Source organism: Sander lucioperca, chromosome 8 (assembly GCF_008315115.2).
Source record: "Sander lucioperca isolate FBNREF2018 chromosome 8, SLUC_FBN_1.2, whole genome shotgun sequence".
NCBI lineage: Eukaryota > Metazoa > Chordata > Actinopteri > Perciformes > Percidae > Sander > Sander lucioperca.
Window position 1 is genome coordinate 11,665,063 of NC_050180.1, and position 21,665 is coordinate 11,686,727.

A 21,665-nucleotide genomic window follows, 5' to 3' on the forward strand; every position below is an offset into this window, starting at 1 on the left:
AATACATACTGTCATGTGAGAGGTCCCTTTAATACTACCAAGTATAACTTTAGATTACATTTAGTACAAAGTATCCATATCCACATGACAAAGTGCCTGCGTTTGTCCTGAATATTTAATCTTTAACTCTTTCTTTCTTTATGTATGTAAACACACCCCGACTTTATATGGTCAAAAATGACTAATACTTGTGACATAAAAATTAATGGATTGAAACTAAAGAATTTTACAAAAACTCCCAGATGATAAACATGAGAGATGGATGGAGACATGAACGGATCTGGATGTATTATGTATGAGGAAGAGGGCAACTTTACTATGGATTGGGTAGTGAAACCTCTCAATTAGTCTGCAATTCAAATTCAAGATTTGAAATGAGGTGATGTTTTAATTGCACCCAGCGACTATTACCACAGAAAGGATGGCAAGCACTGCATTAAATCAGAAGTCTATTGTTGCATTCAGTAGAAAAGTAATACATACTAAGAGATACCTTCACATTGAATTGATACTGCCTCATTGCTGCAATCAGCAACATTTTGTTCTGAACTGCTCTGCTTGTGTTTCATTGTCTCACCTATACATTGCCTGTATTGCCTCAGTACCTCTAACACAAGTCTTCAATCACTGCCACACAGCCATTAAAACTTAAATGTAGAGAAAGTTTATATTGATTACAAACACTCAGCAGATTATAGTAATCCAAATATTTAAACTGCAGGATGTAGGCCTAACTTGAATATTTAAGTAGGAACTAACCATTTCGTCTGCACACTGCAAACTAACTGCAACGGCAGTCTTCTCTGTAAAGTGAGGTGCTTGGCTGTAACCACATGGTGGTGCCACAGTCACACAGATTCATAAATTCCACAGTAGAAAATGGTATTGCCTTTGTACAGCCATCAGCACAACGTTTGACCTTTTGCTGTCTGCGCTGTGTGGTCAGGACTGCCGCGTCAGCCATTTCTCAAATGAATAAAGATCACTCGCCATAGTGTTTTTTTTTTTTTTTTTTTTTTTACTGGCATCATTCAAACAGCCCTGTAGATGATTGTTTTTGCAAGTTGGAAGTCATTATTGTGTAAATTTAAATAATAAAAGACCTTAGTCGTGGCTACGGTTACTCTAATCTGACTGAACATTTACCACCAACAAATATAAACAAATATAAAACTACCAGACAAGCGAGATTACAAGTGTAACGTTTAAAGGGTTAAAAACGTGGACTTGTTGCCGGACAAAACCTGATAACAGTGACATCAAGACTCTTACTTTTCTCCTCGACGGAGAGAGTGAGACTTCAAAGGTAGATCTTTGGTCTAACTCTGTGCACGGATGCGCACCGACCTTGGAGTCTCCAGACGCGCAGCGGAGGATTTTGCGCACTGAAATAAAGTAGGCTAGAGCTGAAGAGAGCGCACAGCGAGCGGACTGCTGTCTGACTGACTGCAGTCCTGTCACTGGGTCCGGGCTCACTTGGCTATACTTAACCCTGCGCATCATCATTCTATTGATACCATTGCTCGGGAAGTATAGGGAATATATAGTCTTCAGTTTATTTCGGTTTGGCTTGATTCGCAACTTAGAGGACTGTTATTTCAACTGAGCCACTGTAGCCGTTTCACATTGTTTGTAGAGACATCCAAGTGTCCCAGCTGCTCAGGGAAAATTCATTCAACATCCTGAGAGGCGGAGACGTTTGAGAGGATTTTAGGACTCTTACCCGAGAGTGGATTGAACAAGGATGATTGCAACCGCCTTACTCAACTAAGTGAGGTATTACATTAAAAAAAAAAACGGTAAGGAAAAGTTTTTATTTTCTTCTAAAGATAAGATTCAAATCTACAATCTTTGAGGTCCTCCCAAATTTAACAAAGGTTTTTTGTAGGTGATTTCACATCGTCAATGTTTCCACTTTTCTCGCAGGTGATCACAGCAATGCTTCAACGACATGTGCGTCTGTCCCTCTCCAAATCTTCCAGAGAGGTTTTAAGCGCTGCTCATTTTGAATAAGTCGAGAAGTCATTGAAGATGAGAGCTCTGCAAACATTCCTGTTTCTTTTCCTCCTGCACCAGGTGAGCTGAGAGTAAATGAGAAAATAATATGTCTGTGATCACAAGAAGGCTTTAAGAGAAAGTTAGAGACAGTAGGCTAAGTGGCTTTAATGTGCTGTCTGTTTTTATTTTTATTATGCTGCGGGTCCCTTACAAGATATTTGTTTATCAGTCAAAGTTTTATATATATATATACACACAAATTGTGAGTTGATTTATTGTAGATCTGCATTATATAGCTCATGCAATGTGATTAATCAATCAACACATAATGCCAAATGACATTTCAATAAATTCTTGGCTTCAAATTGTATTTGATACAGTCATCAGCACCAAATGTGCTGAACTTCTCATGAAGGCTTACAGAGCATAATCTTGTTTTGTGTTATTTGAACTTATTTAATAAAATACCAAATATCCTTTTTTTTATGAACATGATTTTCTAACATTTATTAAGATTAAGGATCTTCATCAACTCTAAAAATATGCTGATATTTTAAATTTCTGCAGCCTATATAAAAATATATTTCATAAACATAAATAGCTAAATCTATCGGATTCAATTTTGCAGAAGAGAGTACTGCTACTACTTTACTACTACTACTACTGCTGCTGTCAATAGCCATACTGTATACTATATGCCATATGCTGTTAATTTCCATAATAGCATCTGAATTAACTTCCTTAGGAAACATTTAGATTTAGAAATAATGTTTATGCATGTGCATGTACAATAATACAGAACATGTACATTACATTCCAAGTCAATGTGAGCATAATGCTCATTATATTACGATGAACAGTTCCGCAGTATTCATAATTGAGAAGTGGAGTTAATGTACTTTAAAAAAAAAATAGATTTACTGTTCACTGAATATTATTGATGTGCCATGCTTGCATAGATTATAGTTTATTTCCATCGTGGTGAGTTTTAATTTATTTTATCATGACGTTGGTATTCTGCCTCTGTCACTTATGGCTCAAAAAACAACTGCCTATTCATTTATTCAGCCATAAATAGTTGGGGTTAGCAATCATTTATCATTTATCATTCATTTTGCTACCAGGCTTGAACAAGGTTTGACCTCTGTGTTGAACCCTCTTCAGTCGTGAGGTGTCTTTTCCGTAGTAAATTGGAGGGCAGAGTTAAAAACGCATAAAATATGACGACTGTGAACAATAGGTGAAAATTGCAGAATCCACGTTTTCAAAGCCTGCGCTGATCCTCCTTTATGACTTATACAATGTGATTAAATCCCAAGTCCCTGTGAATACATGTGAAATTATTAGTATTTAGCAGAGTTTGATTGCCTTAATCTTCTTGACCGAATATTTCTGTAGTCTAATTCTGTTGTTATTGCAGGAAATAAGCTCTCCAAAGGAAGATCATAAGCTTTAGAGAAATATAAAGGTATTTTACATCATTTGTATTTCACTGGATACTGATGTCCTCTATAGGCAGTTGAATAAAGTATGGGCTTTACCGTGATCATCCTTGCTTTACGGACTCTTGCTGTGATCAGACATAAACAGAAAATTCCATGTGATTGAAGAAGTTCTTCACATCTGTGCTATCCTCAAAGACGGCTTCTTTAAAGATAGCCTTGAACTGTGCAGATGCAGCGGCAAAGTGCTGTCTGCTCTGGCTGCTGTTGTTATCAGCTTTGTGCCTATTGGGAGCTCTGCCTCCAGAGAGAGAGAGAGAGAGACACAGGCTGCCTCCCTGGAGAGTCTCTCTTCATATGCCTCAGTGTCTCCCCTCCCAGCAGACCTACCACTGTCTGACTGGGGACATATTGGCCCTTATTAATATTCCCCCACCTTCCATAGGGTAGAAAATAATTAAATACCAGGCTGACGTTAACTGAAGGCATGACATATGCACCAAACTTCTTCAGCTGCAAACAACCTTTTCCTTAGTATGTCTGCTTGGTAGGATAGTTTACTATGAGGACTGTAAGGATGTGACTGGGGCGACATGTGGCAAAGTTGCAATGCTAGATTTTAAACCGGCGTCAAAGGCCGCACCTCAGACATCTGAACCCCCACTGAAGGATACATTTACATTGTTTTAAGCAGAGATTCAGTGTCTGTAGCAGCATCACATACTTGGCCGCATCCTCCAAACCAAGAAACCAAAACACAAACACTTTTTCTCTTGTGTCTTCACACAAACTCATAAAAAAACAAAAAAAAAACATGAATCAAATGGTGAAAATGTAACCCCGGTCCCAGCATCTGTGCCATACCCCAGGGACAAATAAGAGGGTCAAAGCTATCCTGGGAGAATCCATTCTTCCCCATGACATCTGCTGCAGTTATCCCATGTGCAATGACAGCAGAACAATGTAAATGAAGATAAAAACATACTTGAGAGCCCTGCTCTCTGCCATCTCCCTCTGCCTGTCCTGCCCTACAGATTGCATGCAGGGAAAGTGGGTTTTTCCAACGCTGCTCCGGATTAAGTGTGAGAAGACGTTGACAAAGTCTATTACACCTTTGTATCTTATTGCCGGGGTAAGAGCTCTTTGGTAATGTTATGTCATGACAAAGCATCTATGTGGCCCATGCCAAGAGGATCAGCGGTGGTGTTAAATATACATGTACTTCCTCTGTTACAGTAAATGCCGGTCAGGGTCGCACTGAGCAGGCTTGGAGCGAGCATCCTGATAGAAGGGTGTGGCGCATTAAAGAGACAAAGCTTAGCTGGTTACTCGTATAAGCTGAACATGTCTTGTCCTCTGGATTCGCTACATGCTTGGAGTTCATCCCTGCAACTTTGATGTGCACTGATTGAAGGGATTACAAGTCATTTCCCAAAGGATTTAGCACGCATTTCAACAGTTATTTACATGTAGTCACATGAGTATTTATGTGTTTATCCATCAAAGAAAGTGGGAAATCATTAGAACAAGAAAGTGAGAATGTGAAGTCGATTTGGTTCAGAGAAGAGATTTGGATTTGTAAAAATCTGCCAGAGGATATTTTTTTTTTTCGCCTGTATTTTTTTCTCTGCAGTGCTGGAGCGAAACAGTGAGGCTCTATTCAAAGTTAGAAAGGGCTATGGCAAGGACAACAGTTTTATCCCTGTGTTCATAACAAAACACAAATTCTACATAAATTCCCTCTCTAAGGGCTCTTTAACCCTTTTCCCCTTCCTCATGCTCAATTAGGTTTGGTTTTATTATTTATTTATTGTATATTTAAAGGCAACTAACACTGGGAAGAGTAATAAAATGTACAGTGGGGGGATTAGGAGCAGCTCTTTAATCTCACGCTTCTGATAATACTGCATGGGCTGATTGATTAGTTTTTCAGGAAGCTTATGTCAGAAAAACCTAATCCGTCTTTGGATTGTGCCAGCCTTGTAAGGTTTTCCGTGCTGCCACTTTATCATGGCGGCGAATTACAGAGCTGCTGGGCTGTGATAAGGTCCTCGTCTCTTTTACAGACCCCAGCGCCCAACCCCCTGCACCCCTCCTTTCCCTCTGGACAATAAAAAAAAATTGTGTTTATATTCTTCACATCCCTGCTCTGCCTGGTCGTCACATCAACCTCTCCCAGGATTCGCCTTGTAAGAAAAAGAGAAAAAAGGAGTGGAACTTAAGTCTTCAAAAACCCACCAGAGAAATTTTGTGGGGAGAGAGAAAATATGAGAGAAAATGGCAGGCAGGCAAGTTGAAATTTCTTTGGAAGAAGTGATTAAACATGGATTGACAGAGTGAAGGGGCCTTGTATGCATGTGGTGCCTTCCAGGAATCATTTTAGGGCTTACATGGTGCTGATGTGTATCTTTGCTCATATTGGGGTTACAATCTTTCTAGCCAGAAGGCTTGACTAGATAATCCCTCATAAACAATACTGTCTGTGGCATTTGCAGTCCTCAGCCTGTATGTTGTCTCAGACCTCTGAAGGAAAGGTTGCCATTTCTGTGTGTTAAATCCCTCAAATGTATTTTGCAGACACTACAGGTTGTATTGACTCTATTGAACCCCGCAACCTATTCCTTTTCCAATCATCAATCATAATTGTGTGTGTACTGGCAAGAAATCCATGATAAAGGTCCTGAAATGAAAAGAAAGATGGTCCAAATGATTGATAGGTGTGATGCAATTGCCCTTTGCATTGACAATAACCATAATCTGGCTGCTGGATGGACCATTAAAGAATTAACTCAAACAATTATGAGCAGCGTGATTACTTCCCCCCCCCCCAGCTTCTCTCATGATGTGAACTGTTACAATGAAGTGAAGTTCTGAGCAGCTCTCTTAGAGCAAGTCACACCCACTGTGGCGGCTCTGGTGCAGGAAACATTATGCTTAATATGATTTTGAGTTTCCTGATCTTGCTCCACAGCTATGAATTTTTATGGCCGATGTGCGGCCCGAGGCAGTGTTAGATCTGGAGGCTCCGCTACCTTATAGCATTGTCATTACCGCTCTGCAGGGTCAGAAACATCCAGCACTCTCTAAAGCACAAGCTTGCTGTTTAGCAGCTCTTTTTTACAGTCTGCATCGCTTTCCACTGCTGTGCTGCAGCAAATCAAAATGTGGAGATGCAGTTTGTATACAGCAGGTGTTTTGTCTGAATCATGTGCAGATGATGGAATATCATCTGAGGAATCGGGCTGTCACTTTTTCTTCTATTAAATCAAATATTTCAATAGTTGTGTTGTTGTACGGCTGTGAGCTCTCCATTTATGTTTGAAATGCCAGACTCACGATCAGCTAATCACATCACATCACATGGCTCTAGTCGGCACAGAAGCAAAGTTTCTGCCACTTCTCAAACACTTTGACATGTAAAGTTCTTAATTACCACCTTGTTTGGTACTTTGGAGAAGGCAATCACATTACATGTCAGAGCTTGGGAAAATGATTGACCTCTTTAATTAAAGCTGCGTTGCTTTCTTGTAAAAAGGCAAGGTGTGTCAGCTTTAGAATAAGTACAATAAATCTCCTTTCTGATTATTCTCACTTTTGCATTTCCTCCTCTGCCTTTGGGCTTTGAGGCCTGTCATTTCCAGCCCTAACAAAGCACTGTCAGCTACCCTCCGTCTTTATATATTTCTTGTGAAGTACCTGTCTTCTGAACTACTCACAAAGAAAGGAAGCAACGTCTTCCCTGCTCTTGTTTCTTCTTCAAAGGGAGCTGTTTCTCTGAAATCAGCCGAGGCACAATCTGCTTTGAGAACAGAAACAATTGCTCTGTCAAATTTAGTGGACGTACGTTTGAGCAAATCAAGAGGAAACATTTTTTTAATAAAACACCCGAATCATTTATAACATGGATTTGAAGAGAAGAAAACACACACGCACACACCCACACACACACACACACACACACACACACACACACACACACACATGCAAAAAGCTCAGTGGGAGAAACATTTAGATTACGTCTTCCTGAGATGAAAGTGGAAATACTAAAAAAACTTGAAAGAACTTGTCAGAATATGCCTTCCTCAAGTATTAGCTGAGGAGTTTTACAAGCATGTTTACCATTGTTGTACAAAGTAGAAGGTGTTAAAAATTGGTCAAGAGAATGACAATTACACTGAGTCCAACATGCTTTGTGGTATTATCCTGCTGAATCCCTGCTATCAGACATATGGAGGTTTGCTGCAGGTGTCAGGAGCCAGCACAGGAGTTGATGCTTTGACCATGTAAGGGGATTATGAAACTGATGATGCGTTAAAAGGTAATGCCTGCCTAAAAGTGAAGTGTTCAGGGCTTTGCTGCTGTCACATGTGGCAGGTGCTGAGATAACACGAGTATCCAGATTACCTGGAGGCTCTCGTCCCAGAGCCCCTCCTCTCTCCCTTCTTCTCTCCAGTGGGATCTGTGCGAACACTTACTCAACACCTGACATCATCACTGCATTTAAATGTCCCACAACGATCCGTTCTCACTAACATCTCACTTTCACCCGCCGGGCCTTGCCACCAATGTGTTGTAGGTGGAAAATGAAATGATGATGATCCCCTGCAGCTAATTCACAAAGGAGGCACGTTATTGTACAGTGTAAACTGTGACCAAGAATGCAAATTTGATTTGTATTGATTTTCATTCAAGGAAAGCATTGGCTGCACAGTAAATATTAACAAAATGATAAAGCTTCCTCCTTGATCTTTTACTATTTAGTTTTTAGTTACTGAGTCACTGATAAATAAATAATTAATTGTATCTATTGCATCCTAAACAGCTGCAAACAGCTGTGGAATGTAATTAAGTACATCTAATCAGGTACTATGCTTAAGTACAATTTTAAAGTATTTGTTCTTTACTTGAGTATTTCCAGTTTTATGGGCAAATCTTATTGTTTTTACCCCACTGCATTTATCGGTCAGCTCTAACTGCTAGTTCCTTTACAAATCAAAGTCCTTGAATACAAGTCAGTTTATTTGATTAAAACAATACAATACAATTCCTTTATGTTAATACATCAGTTATTTTAACCCATAGTATAATATAGAATAATAAAACACCTACATGGACCATTCAGCTACACAGTTGAATGCTTTTACACAGTAAAAGTACTTTTACTTTAGATGTGTTAAGTACATTTTGCTGATAATACCTGAAACCACATTTTAAATGTAGAAGGATTACTTGTCGTGGAATATTTTTTGTTGTATTGCTACTTTTACGTAATCCCTCACTTCCCTCGCTGAATGTGAATCTCAAAATAATTTCATCAATGTTCAGTAATGACATGAGTTTGAGTTATAGTTGACAGTTAGTTGCATGGGCAAATTTCGAATTTAATTTAGAAGATGCAGCGAACCAGCTATCGACTGATCCAATATAAAAACTCTGATTTTCGAGAACAGGAGTGCTGTGTGCGATATTGCCACTGGTTTGCTTCAAGTACAGTTGCCTGTAAGTTGTGGTTGGTTTACACAAAGGATGTCCTGGCTTCATTGTAAGATAGAATTTTTGACACCTGGTTGAATCTGACTTGCTGTTCATTACGGCGCTGATGGAAAATGTTGTGTCTAACACATTTCTGTTGCAAATAGATTTGGCAAAATGACTGACATTTATTTCACCCAACAGAAAATAGATGATGCAGATGACATGAAGCTGTGAATGTGACTTTCTTGCTTTGTTGCACATAGAAAAGGAGAGGCTACTAATTTGATGTAATACTTTGAGAGCTATTGGTAGGAATGCTATAATAGGAGCTAAATGTGGTATCATTTCCTGTAATTTGTCACGTTTATTTGGAAACACTGAAAACACATTTTTATAATTCTTTGTTGGCAGCTTCCACACTGCAGGAGAGGTAATTGTGTGTGATTTGTGCAGTTATGTGTACTGCTTCCAGTAGGGAAATGCTCTCTATGATACTGAATGCTTCACTTAGACGACTCATGCAAACAGCAAAACAAATAGAATTCCACCAATGTCCAAAAAAGGTGAAGTGTGGCATGGTTTCAGTCAGTGTCGACTGCTGGGAGGAGAGGAAAAGAGAAGATTGTGACACTATAAACATGACTAATATCTCACATCATAGGATTTATGTTAGGCACAGGAGGGTTTTGTTACGTGCTGTCATTTATGCTAATCATAAGACGTGAGCAGCTCCGAGTGACATCATGAGCTTTCAGATAATATTTTGCAGCAACATGTTTGCAAAAACAGGCTCTTAAACATAGTTAATTTGAGTTGAATATACAAGGAACACATGCATTATAACTCTATGAGCTCAAAGTGTTGTGCTGTATTTGTATCAGAATAAAAAAGGCATGCATGGACAGAGAATCTCCATTGAGAACACAGGTGGTCTGCATATTTATAATTTCTTGAAGAAGGCAGTGGGCAGTAGTGAGAGCTCTTATCTTATCAAGACTTTAATTGTCTTTTCACTTCTCCACAAGAAAGGTCAGAGCGCATGGACAGCGTCAGATCAACAGCTGTGGCGCTGGCAGATATACTGTCTCTGAGTAGAAAATTGTCTAATTTTAGTTAACACAAGCAATTGCTAATATTTCCATTTGCCCGCTTAATGTTTAGGCTTGCGTTACACAGCATTCGATCATTGCACACCTTACGAAGCCCTAAGGCTTCATTTATGTTTCTCTGTGTGGCTGAATGACTTTGGAGCGACTGATTTTCTTTGGTATTCATCACGAGACAAACATGTCACCTCCTCACCCTCTCTACCTGTATCTCTATCTGAGTGTCTTGATAGCGCTAGCACAATCACTACATATTTTGCTTCAATGACAACGATGTGATGCATGCTCTTTAGGCATTTCCAGCACATCTGTCAACAGTTAGAGATGAAATCGATGTATTGTTGAGATACAGAAATGGTAATACCACTGTGATTCTAGTTATGAAAACATCAGCTTTACTTTCCTTTGAGCTTGCCATTTCCTCTCCTCACACCATCAACACGTACTGGTCTGGTGTAAATGTACAGAGGTGTCAACAGGACGAGTTTTAAGGCTTATTAAAGGTCTGCATTGCACAACCACATAAATGCATCTAAAAATGTAATAAATCTCACCCTTTTTTGGCTCCAAATGTAATGATACATTACTGGCTGCTTTTAATATTCAGCCACACATTTTATATTGGATCTATAAAATCTTAAGCAGTAGTGTTAAGATATTAGAGACAGTGGTCAGTCTCATTCTCACAGAGGTCAGGTGGTAATGGCCTAAAGGATTATACTAGAGGGGAGTAGATATGCTACACGCACACACACGCACACACACGCACACACACGCACACACACACACACACACACACACACACACACACACACACACACACACACACACACACAAACTAACCATAGCCTTCTGTGATTGGTAAGGTTCCCCCAGTGTGGATTTGCTTTTGCGATCCCCCACAGTGCTGAAGCACCTGCCATGTGTTTCCCTGGACAGCCTCTGATTAAAAGTGATGGCTCTGGAGCGTGAGGCTGTTCCAGCGATCAGAGCACCAATCTATTCTTCAGCAGCATGTAGACTCTGAGCTCTGGGCTGCCTAAGCGCCTCCAGGGCCTTCTCTCCTGGAACCGGCTCTGGGTGTGAATCATTACAAATGATATGCCCTGTAACATCAGGAGGAAGATGGCTGGGGAAGGACGTGGGGCAGGGGATTGCAGGTTGAGAATTGTTTTAATGTGAGTGGAGCCGCATGTCATGTTTGATGCTTGAAAGCAAGAAGCTGCAGTCAATACAGGGTCTCGCAGTAGTGGCTGAGCAGCTCGACAATGGCAGGTGTTGTGTTGCAACAGTGCTAGGAAAGTATTACGGTAGGCAATGGTGAAGCCGGTGTAATTTCTGTGGGATGTCCAGATTTTTACTACGTAGAAGCGCATCAAGTTAATGAAGCTTCAGACACAGAAAATTAGCAGAGAAATGAATTGCACCACCAAAGTGAGGTCAATTTGCACAGATAAATCCATGAAGAACAGTGGAGTGCATCATTGGAACAGCTCTGCTTGCACTGATGAGCAGGTTAATTGCCCATTTTATTTATTGTGAGGAAGATGCCTGAAACCAATTTTCCCCAGATCCATAGCCCAACCTTATGTGCTGGAAAAGAATCAGCAATGGAACACCCAAAAACAGATTATTTAACCTGGCTGATAGAAGGAACTTGGTAATGAGGATGACACAGAGGCTCCCACACAGAACCAAAAAGACAGAAAAGCAGATCTCAGATCATGAGTTGGGGGCAAATTGTCAACTATGCCAGGTTGAGAGATTCCATCGTCGGCGTCAAAACAACACTGTAGCCTTGCCCCGCGGCCCAGAACCCATCACAGCCGAGCACAATGTCGCCGGCTGCTCACTGCAAATGCATTTTAATGCCATCTCTTCAGATGATCCAGAAGCCAGATGTCACTGGCTTCTTAATAACGGTCTAGAGGCTAGTTCTGGTCACTGTGGCAATTACCTTTATGTCAGGCCTCTAAAAGATATGTCTACCCACGGGACAAGCAGGCAGCCAGCTCCATAATGCTCATTACAGATGAATGTCGAGGCTGATTCATCCTGACTCAGTGTGTGGCTCGCTGCTGCTCAGACCTCTGTCAGTATTCCTATTCCACTAATACCTCTGGATGGTAGTGATTGACACAACATTAAATCACATATGCAGTACATGTGGCGTAAGGACAGAGCCTTTACAAATAATACAATACTAGTGACATTTGTGGACGTTTTATGTAGCTTTTATTTAGCCAAAAAGGTCCTTGAGATACAAAAATAGCAATAAAAATATATACAATTAAAAAGTTGCAAATAAACTCCGTTTCATACAGATACATATGTAGAAATGCATAGAAACGTGCTAATGAAAACAAGAAGATAATAATATTTTGAAGGAGATACATACAACCCATACCATTTAATATACTTCACTTCATAGGTTGAAGTCAGATTGCATGCTACCTTAACATGTTTTCTTCAAGGCAGTTTGTAAAAAGACTTTAAAAATAAAGGAAGCACTTCTACTTTGCAGTTAATTCCACAACCAAGGTGCATAGACAGAGAGTTTTACGCAGCTATGAATGCACTTTTGACACAAAAAGGTCTAGTGCAATATTTGCTTGTGAAGTAAAATAAAAGGCTGGAGATGTATAGGTAATATGCACAACATGCATTTTTCTCCTCTGATATAAAAAGTAACAGCCTGCCACTGACAGCTACACTAAGCATGTGTACTTTGAGGATGTTGTTGAGGATGATATCCAAAACTCAGTTTTCCCAACTTGTATGCTGACTTAAAAGTCATAGTAAATTGTATAGGCACTTTTTTTTTTTTAGGTCAACCAGTATTGCTATTTGAGAATTAAAAAAAAAAAATCTGATCATGATATAATGACCAAATACTCATTTTTCAACATAAATACATAAAAAAAACAATAATTTCCAATATGGATTCTTTAAATTTGGTTATTAAAATAAGAGACATTTCACAGTTGGAAAGGGCTCATTATGCTGATGCAATGTTGATCTTAAATTACTTCAAACATATTTTTGGCATTGCCTCATGCTATTTCTTATTACTTATCAGACATTAGACTGAGACTGATATCTATCTATCTATATGATGAATCTGTGATAAAGTGAAATTTACGGATAATATCGGCCCTGCTCTCATATATATCAGTGTATGTGGCCTGATATAATATTGGCATCACTGATACTGGATCAGGCTGAGTATCAGTTAAAGTGTTTTTTGCAAATTTTATTTATTTATCAATGTTTTAAACATGTTGTGCAAATAAATAAAATATTTGAAATTAATTTGAAAATATTATGTGGGTCAGCCTGCCTTAAACATCTGCTAACCAAAAAATAACTATGACAGCTGGAACTTTGGACGATTTTGTGTCCAAGATCTCTTTATTGCTCATTAGTCCACTATATTTATTTCCAGCCGATTGTGCAACTGAATTTAACTGAAGGTGTAAAAAAAAATTGGTCTCAAAAATTCCCACATTAGAATAAAAAAATGTGGTGTCTATGAGACATACATTACTTTCTAACTTGCAGCCTTTGCTCCTGAGATTACAAAGTGTAAATTTCAGCAACACCCTCCCTGTCAGATGTGATGCAAAATGATGATGAATTTAATGATGATTAATAAATGTAAGAAATAAATATTGACTGGAAACTTTAGCCATAAGCAGTTTCAGTATACAAAATTAAAAAAAAAAAACTAACTTGTTTCAGTCAGGTTTCACTATTTGTGATCATACATGGTGGATAACATTACTGACAGCATGTATAGTTCACCCACCTTTATGTTTACTGCCGTATCACTACTCCTTTATAAGCCATATATACCTTTGACTGCCGTGGTATATAGATGTAATATCTCTGCTTGGGGGTGTAAGGTTCATGCACCTCTCTGTGTTTTTGTTTAGGACGAACAGGAAAAGGAAGAAGCTAAACCACACAGACAGATATCCGCAATGTTTGACACTCGTCACTTTGCCTTGTGCTGTTGAAATGAGGTCTGGTGTTTTCAGTTCCATAAGTCTGCAGTTATTATCATAATAATGTCTTGTTTCAAGTCGCCCCGAAACGCCTCTAGCACAGCAGCACCGATTAAGAAATCTTAATTAGGCTTTTGTAGATTCTCCTTCATCAGACCTTGCCTCTTTTTTTCCACAGAGTCCTGTTGTACAAAAACTCAGATTCCTTTAGTCTGTTTTTAAGAGACACCACTTCCGCTTAAATGAACGAGGTGTTATAGTGTGTGTGTTGGTCCTACGTGTGTGCAGGGAGACAGCGAGAGAGAAAGAAACCAAACCAAAGCCTATGTGTCAGTGCAAGCTTTCAAGTTCCCAGTGCTTCATCTCTCTCGGGGCATATAAGCATTAGATATCCCTCTGCTGATCCCCTTGTTGTCACAGCAGTTTCCCCAGTTGCTCATCATACTTAAACTCCTCTCTCATTTCCATTATAATCATCCTATACAAAGCTCACCTGAGATTTACACTGTAAGACAAAATTTGGTTTCACCTATTAAGCTGCGCAGCATGACACCCAGTGTGTAACGGATATAACAGCTCGGGCTGGTGGGAAGACTAGTGTCTTTCTTGCTCGCAGCAGTGAATAAATGTTCTTGTTGGGAGCCCGCAGACCTGCCGATTTTATGTTCAGCATCGCCTGTTGTTGTGATGTTGTAAAAGTCAAATCAAATTAAAAGCTGAGCTCACACGAGGTATTACAAAGTGACACTATCAGTGTGGGAATACTGCCACTGGAATTGGTTAATGCATGACTGTGGATGTGATGAGCTAAACAGAGGGGCAATATTATAGTGTTGCTTTATTCGTCCATGTTTTCAGGGAGCAACTGTCTTAATTAAGCATTGTGAGGGCTGATAGATGGGTCAGGCTCACTGTCCGTGGGAGGCACATTGATTTCACATTACATATGCAGATCGCCGAGCCATACATTCTGCTTGCTACATTAAGGTGTTATACGGTCTGGGACATAAGCAGCAGCCTAGTAAAGAAAAGCTCTAATTATAAAATATGCAGTTGCACAACATAAGATGTACGTAGCCATTTTACATGTCAAATGGAAAGCTTTATAGGAATGTGAGTGTGGCAAAACAAATTGTAGCAGACAGACCTAGTTTGTTAGCTTTGTACACATGTGCCTCAGTTAGGCTTACAGCAAAATTATAATTAGTCTGGAAGTAGTGCACAGCAGCTCAGTGAGAATTCAAACAGCCGCTGCTCAGTGCTTTCAACATCTGCTTCTCTCAGTGATCCCTACAACCGGGCCTGGGGAAAGCCGGCACTACTAATTACTAATAAAACTAGCAAAGCTTATTGCCGTGAATTATTAAAGCTTTATCTGAAGTGGACCAGGAATCACTCCTGAAGCTAAAAGGCTTTAAGGCACAAGGAGGGATCACAGTTCATTGCTGCGTCTGGATTAGCACCTACTTTACCATACTACAGCCTGAGAAGCCTGTTTTATTATTGGGAACCATTACAAGCTAAAATTCATATGCATGGGGTATCTAAGAATAGCACGGCTGATGTGAGACCAGCTCACATCTTAAGTCCAGGGGATTTGCATTGTCATGTAATCTGACAAGTTGTCCTAAAATATTATAAGCTTTAGGCACATATGAGCACAGTTGAGGTTTATCGCTGCATCCAAGATGATTCCCTTATTCAGTATATTTCTTGATATATTTGGTGCTACTAGTGTCTGTGAATAGTTTCATAGTGATTCATGCCATTTTAGTGTGCTTAACTACTGGAACGGCAACTACATACAGTTTCGGGTCATACTTGCCAAACAGTGTTTTTTAACTAATGCCTCTATCTTAATTGAAAGTCCTTTGACCAACCTTACCCCTTTCTCTTTCTTGCTGGTTGCTGTGAAGGAATGCCCACTCTGTACTGCACAGGCCTGCCAGCATCCTAAGCCACCACACACATAAAAGCATCATTTGCTTCAGTTAGTGTTGTAGCCACTCCACTGGCTTGAATAGAAAGTGTTGAAGTTTTTATATATATATGTGTATATATATATATATATATATGTGTATATATATATATATATATGTATATATGTATATATATATATGTATATATAGATTTGAGTTTAAAGGAATAGTTTGAAAATACTCTAATTTGTTTTCTTGCTAAGAGTTAGGTGAGAAGATTGCATGGTATGCAAGCTACCACCAGGCCTCGCTTAGCATAGCATAAAGACTGGAAGCAGAGGCAGACACACCTAGACTGGCTCTGTCCAAACGTAACGTGTAAACTAGTGAGCTTTAGAGTTGCTGGTCAGCAGATTGTTTTTTATCGATGTAGTAAAGTGGCTGTGCAAATTTTCAATAAAATGTCACTTTCCCTAATACTGAGCACTCCTTTTGATTGAAGTGCCAGCATTTGTTTGAAATAATTGTTGGAATGCTTTAGTTTACCAAACAAAATGTTTCCCAAGGCTACCTTTGCTGTAGTTGCTCTAGCATTTCCTAAAGTAAATCTTACACACTGCCTGTGTCGCGTGAGCATGGTGTTTCTGTTACATGTCAGCTGCGTGGCTGCTGCATGGATTTTTCTATGTCTTTACACACCAGAAACGTGTCTGACGCAGCACTGCTGCTGCTAGCCTTGTCTGTACACATGTATGTTTCCCATTGATACAATGAAATACCATGTTAAACATAAATATATACTGATTTGATTACTGCAAAGACAACGGCGGCAGTATTGACGGCAAAATAGGCTACAGAATATTTCGTTCTGTATTGACAGGTGCAATATTTGAAAATCAATAATTATTTATTATTATTATTTTTTTTAAATTACATTTATATCTGCATTTATGTCAAAACCTAGAGACTTTCAAACATCAACATTCATCATGTCATTTATTAATATCTATTTGTGTCAAAATGACATATAAACAACTTTTCCTAATCTATTTTGCCTGGAAACACTTCCAACACGCTTGCGTGTCGCGTGAAAAATAGGCGTTGGTTCTATTTCTAGCATGCACGCGTTTTCCGCGCCTGATACGTGCGTGTCACGCAGGCAGTGTGTAAGCTCTAACCTGTTAACATGGGAGCCAAAATAAAAATGGACACGCCAAGCAGCTGACACGCTCGCGCGACGCAGCCAGTGTGTTGCCGGCCTGGCTTGCAAGTGGGTGGCTCCATGCTCATTGTGGGATTTTGCTTCCTCTCCTGTTTAGTGCTGAAGTGGTGTTTTCTTTATCCTTTGTGTTGAACTGCTGCTGTGCCATTTTTACAGTGCAATCACCAGAGATAAGTCAATCCGTGTTGAATTTACTTGGATTTTCTGTTATATGTCTGGTCGACGAAAGGTATCACTGCCCAAGTGAACTACATTGTGCTTTTTTGTACTTTCTTTGAACAAACTAGAAACATTAAATGCATTATTGTCTGTGCACCAGTATTGTAAAGTTATATTACAAAAAGGTCACTTTATGCCACTTAATGGTGTTTTTCTGTCTACCTTTGCTCTGCTTTCTCTAAAGGTCACATGCAGGAAAGTGCATGGAGGAGCCACAGAGCTCATCGAGTGGGGCGACAGCGATAACGAACAGAAGATTTCTCCCACGGGGGCCAGTCCACGGATCCTCAACCCCCTGCGTTTGTTTGCCAGGGGCTCCCCCGGGTTCAAGAGCAACATGAGGGAAATTACATATTTACAGAACATGGAGGACTTCTGGGACTGGTTATCTAACCAGACAGATGTTCAGGGCGCACAGGCCAGAACTAAACGCAGGCCCATCGTTAAGACTGGCAAGTTCAAAAAGATGTTCGGGTGGGGAGACTTCCACTCCAACATCAAGACTGTGAAACTCAACCTGCTGATCACGGGGAAGATTGTGGACCACGGGAACGGCACTTTTAGCGTTTACTTCCGCCACAACTCCACGGGCCTGGGGAATGTGTCGGTCAGCCTGGTGCCGCCCTCAAAGGTAGTGGAGTTCGAAATCGCCCAGCAGTCCACGCTGGAGACCAAAGACACCAAATCATTCAACTGTCGCATTGAGTATGAGAAGACTGACCGCAACAAGAAGACTGCCCTGTGCAACTATGACCCGTCCACGGTGTGCTATCAGGAGCAAACGCAGAGCCATGTGTCCTGGCTGTGCTCGAAACCCTTCAAAGTCATATGCATCTATATAGCCTTTTACAGTGTTGACTATAAACTGGTGCAGAAGGTATGCCCTGACTACAACTACCATAGTGACACGCCCTACTCTTCCACAGGATGATCTAGCTGTTAGTATGCATCATCCTTTTGTCTGATCTCAAATAATGTAAACGTCAACCTTTAAGCTCCTTGTCCCGAAATACCTAAATACATGAAACATGTTGCAGGAAGTGCAACTTATAATGGGACACACTCTAGATGCATTGTTTAAAAAAAACTTTTGTGTATACAGATCTAACACTTGAGAAAGTTAGGTATCTGGGGACTTGGTTTTAGGGGTTGACTTGGGATTCAGAGATAGCTACCAACCCTGGGTGACTCCTTCCCATCACAACAGCACATGTTCTCCATAAAACCACTGGTATAATTAGCGTGTTGTCCAGATGTTTTCTTCAAGGCTAGACCATAGGCAAAGAGCCTCCCAGTTGGAAGTACATAGCTGTCTTCTGTGCCAGTGCTGCATTGATGCCAACATTGTCAAAAAAACATTCTCACCTCATTTAAACAGTTCTGGAATGAAATATGACATTTGACACACATATAATTCATGTTAATAATTAGAATACCAAGATGTGTGAATGGTTATTCAATGGGTGCATACAATTTGATATTTCACATTTGAAACCTTGCTGACTGATTAGTCAAAATGATATGTCCATTGCCTTCGAAGTTGAGCTAACATCATTTGTACCTGTTAACAGAACACAGGCAGGACACAGTGTCTATTATTTCAGATTTGCTTGATCAATGGGTATTTTCTCAAGCAGCTCTGAATAATTTATATGACCGTATAATCTATATTTTAGCTGTCTTCCTCTTATAAAGACTGGAATAGCAAATTATGTGTCCATGACTAAATAAATTGATCCAACACATCTAAGCCCCAAAACAAGCAGAGAGCATAATCATAAATCATAACACATACGTATGTAGGTACCCATCCATGTATATCCTGGCTGCTGCCTTGTGTGCTCCTTAAAATGTGTTGGTTTTCTGCTGCAATCATCATAAGGCATGTGTATGCTAAACTAGTCTGAAATCCAACATCTGTGTTTGCAGGATGCACTTTGAGGCATCAGCCTGCCGAGCGGGCTCCGCAGTGGATTAATGTGTCAAGGGAGGGGGGGAGGGGGGAGGGGGGGGCATCGTTAATTGCAGGACAGGTGGATTTAGCGAGTCTGGCAGACAATTATCAGCACTTTGTCATGGTCCTGCCACCAGTCCTGACATTACCTGTCTTTAATAGGCTTTAATTAGCCTGGGAAATTTCATTTACCTAAGACCAAGAGTGGAGAAACCAAAAGCAAAAAAAAGAAGAAAAAAGGCAAAAGGACAAAATCCGTCTGGAATTTTAATGAGACGGGGGACCTACATTTTTAAATGTCATACATTCCCCAGTTGTACAGCAGGCTTAAGTTTACTGACTGTTGTGTAAAAGTGGATAAGATCCAGTCTTGTAGTAAATGGTGAAATTTGCTTTAACGTAGTGATCACTTAAACAGTTTTAAAAGGTTCTGTTGAAAACCATCCATTTGACACTTGAATTGTCATAAATGTTGTTGATTGTGTTTATCCAGGGTTTTTTAGACTAGGGCACGTGCCACTGACTAATCACATGGCAATTCTTTCTGTTAATGTTACTTTATTTGCTGTATCTCATGTCTTTCCCCAGCAGCTGTAAATGATCTTGTCACATTATACACACGAGGAGAGGTGTATGATAAGGAAATTATTAAATCCGAGTCGATCTATGTTGATGTTTTTGTTCTACTCCTTTGTGCAAATGATGTGTATTATTGTGTAACTCTTAAACTAACCCTGTTTACAGCTTTAGAGTAAACAATGTCAATTTATTCAAATTTTTCCAGAGAAATATGTATCAATAAGTATACTGTTTACTACTTATTTTTGGTGTTAAGCGATATCATGTAGATAGATGTCATATGTATTGCTTATAGATTGCTTTGATTTACATTTCTGTAATCATCGCATATTGTACCTATTTTGATTTTCCTGCTTGCTTAATCTTGTTACAACAGTTTCCTCTAAATATGAAAAAAAGAGCACTGCTGTGTGTGAAGTGTAAGTACAAATGTTCATTTTGGAATATTTGATTTCATAGGGGGTTGTTAAAATGAAATTGTACAGATCAATTTAGGTTTGTATGGCATTAAACCTTATTTGAACTTGGCTCACAGCATATTGCCACACTGAGTCAGCTCTAGTCTGTCGGTGCTCACAGTTGTCTCGTTTCATTCCTACAAGGACTTCTCAACAGGATAAACACAGCATTTTAAGAGGTACATTTCAGTGTAGCTTTTTAATGGGCAATAAATCTGTGTCCACAGGCGTGGATGATACCAGAGTTACACCTCAGGGAGCAGCATCCATTTTGCTGTGGCCATCAGGGAAAGGGGTCTTTTCATCGCTTCCATTACTCTTATCTGATCAGGGTGAGGCACCCACTCCTTATAGGCATCAAGTCACACCAGACTTTCCTGCTGCACACATCCAAATCCTTGGAAAACTAACTCATGTTAACATGCATTTCACTTCTCATGTTTTCCAGTAGTGATATTATTAGACATTCAAATAATAAACTATAAAATGCATTTCCTGCAGAAAATGTGTGTGAATATTGAAACGCTAAATTGCTAAAGCTAAAATGGATTGGTGGCTTAAATACGTAAGAAGAAGGTGAAGTAGTGAGAATAGTTGGAAAAGCAGGAATGGTTTTAATTACTATGAATTCCATTGAAAAGTTGAATAACACCACTAATGTAAAAAATATGTGGAATATTTTTTTTTTTTAAAAGCTAACACTAAACTGAATTATTGGCTTTAAAAGTTCAATAATGCCAAAAGATGTAGAACATTATATGGTTTTAATTTCAAGCTGAAAGTATCAATAAGTAGAGAAGAGAGAGCTGTGAGAAACAGTTATGAAAATGCAGAAATATGAAATGAATTGTTTGAAAAACCTTAATGCATTGCAACGCACTGCTGAAAAACCAGAGTTGGAAGAGTTGAAAGCTGAACTGCAATACCTAAATAAGCTAAGAACTGAAATACATTGCTAGAAAAGCTGGAAGCTAAACTGTAATACTGTTTAAAGTAAAGTTTAAAGGAATTGACTGAAAAGGCTGAAAGAAGAAATAATTTGTATTATTATCAGACATATCCGTTAAAAATAAAAGCATCACTCTAAAGAGCTGAGAGATGAAATATATTGCCTGTAAAGAAGGGAAAAAGCTGATAGACAAAATACATTAATTACAAGCATATTAAAAAAGAGGTGTTTAAGATAAGACATGGAAAATACAGACAGATTGTAAGTTTATGTGTAAGAAAAAAAGTCACAGTATGGTATGTCAAAAAAAGTCAAAGTATAGTATTTCAAAAAGAGT

General features: G+C 39.4%; 1 protein-coding gene across 1 annotated transcript; it reads left to right on the forward strand.

The window, feature by feature from the left end:
• Positions 1-992: 992 nt before the first annotated feature.
• On the forward strand, positions 993-20,466 carry nxph2a (neurexophilin 2a). Its single transcript, XM_031281774.2, has 3 exons — positions 993-1,799; positions 1,927-2,076; positions 17,573-20,466. The coding sequence occupies exons 2-3, from the start codon at positions 2,032-2,034 to the stop codon at positions 18,317-18,319; spliced, it is 792 nt and encodes a 263-aa protein (XP_031137634.1). The 5' UTR covers positions 993-1,799; positions 1,927-2,031; the 3' UTR covers positions 18,320-20,466.
• Positions 20,467-21,665: the final 1,199 nt, after the last annotated feature.

Coding starts and splice junctions, on each gene's coding strand:
- nxph2a (XM_031281774.2), top strand. CDS start 2,032: ATGAGAGCTCTGCAAACATTCCTGTTTCTTTTCCTCCTGCACCAG. Junction 2,077..17,572: donor TTCTTTTCCTCCTGCACCAG/GTGAGCTGAGAG, acceptor CTTTCTCTAAAG/GTCACATGCAGGAAAGTGCA.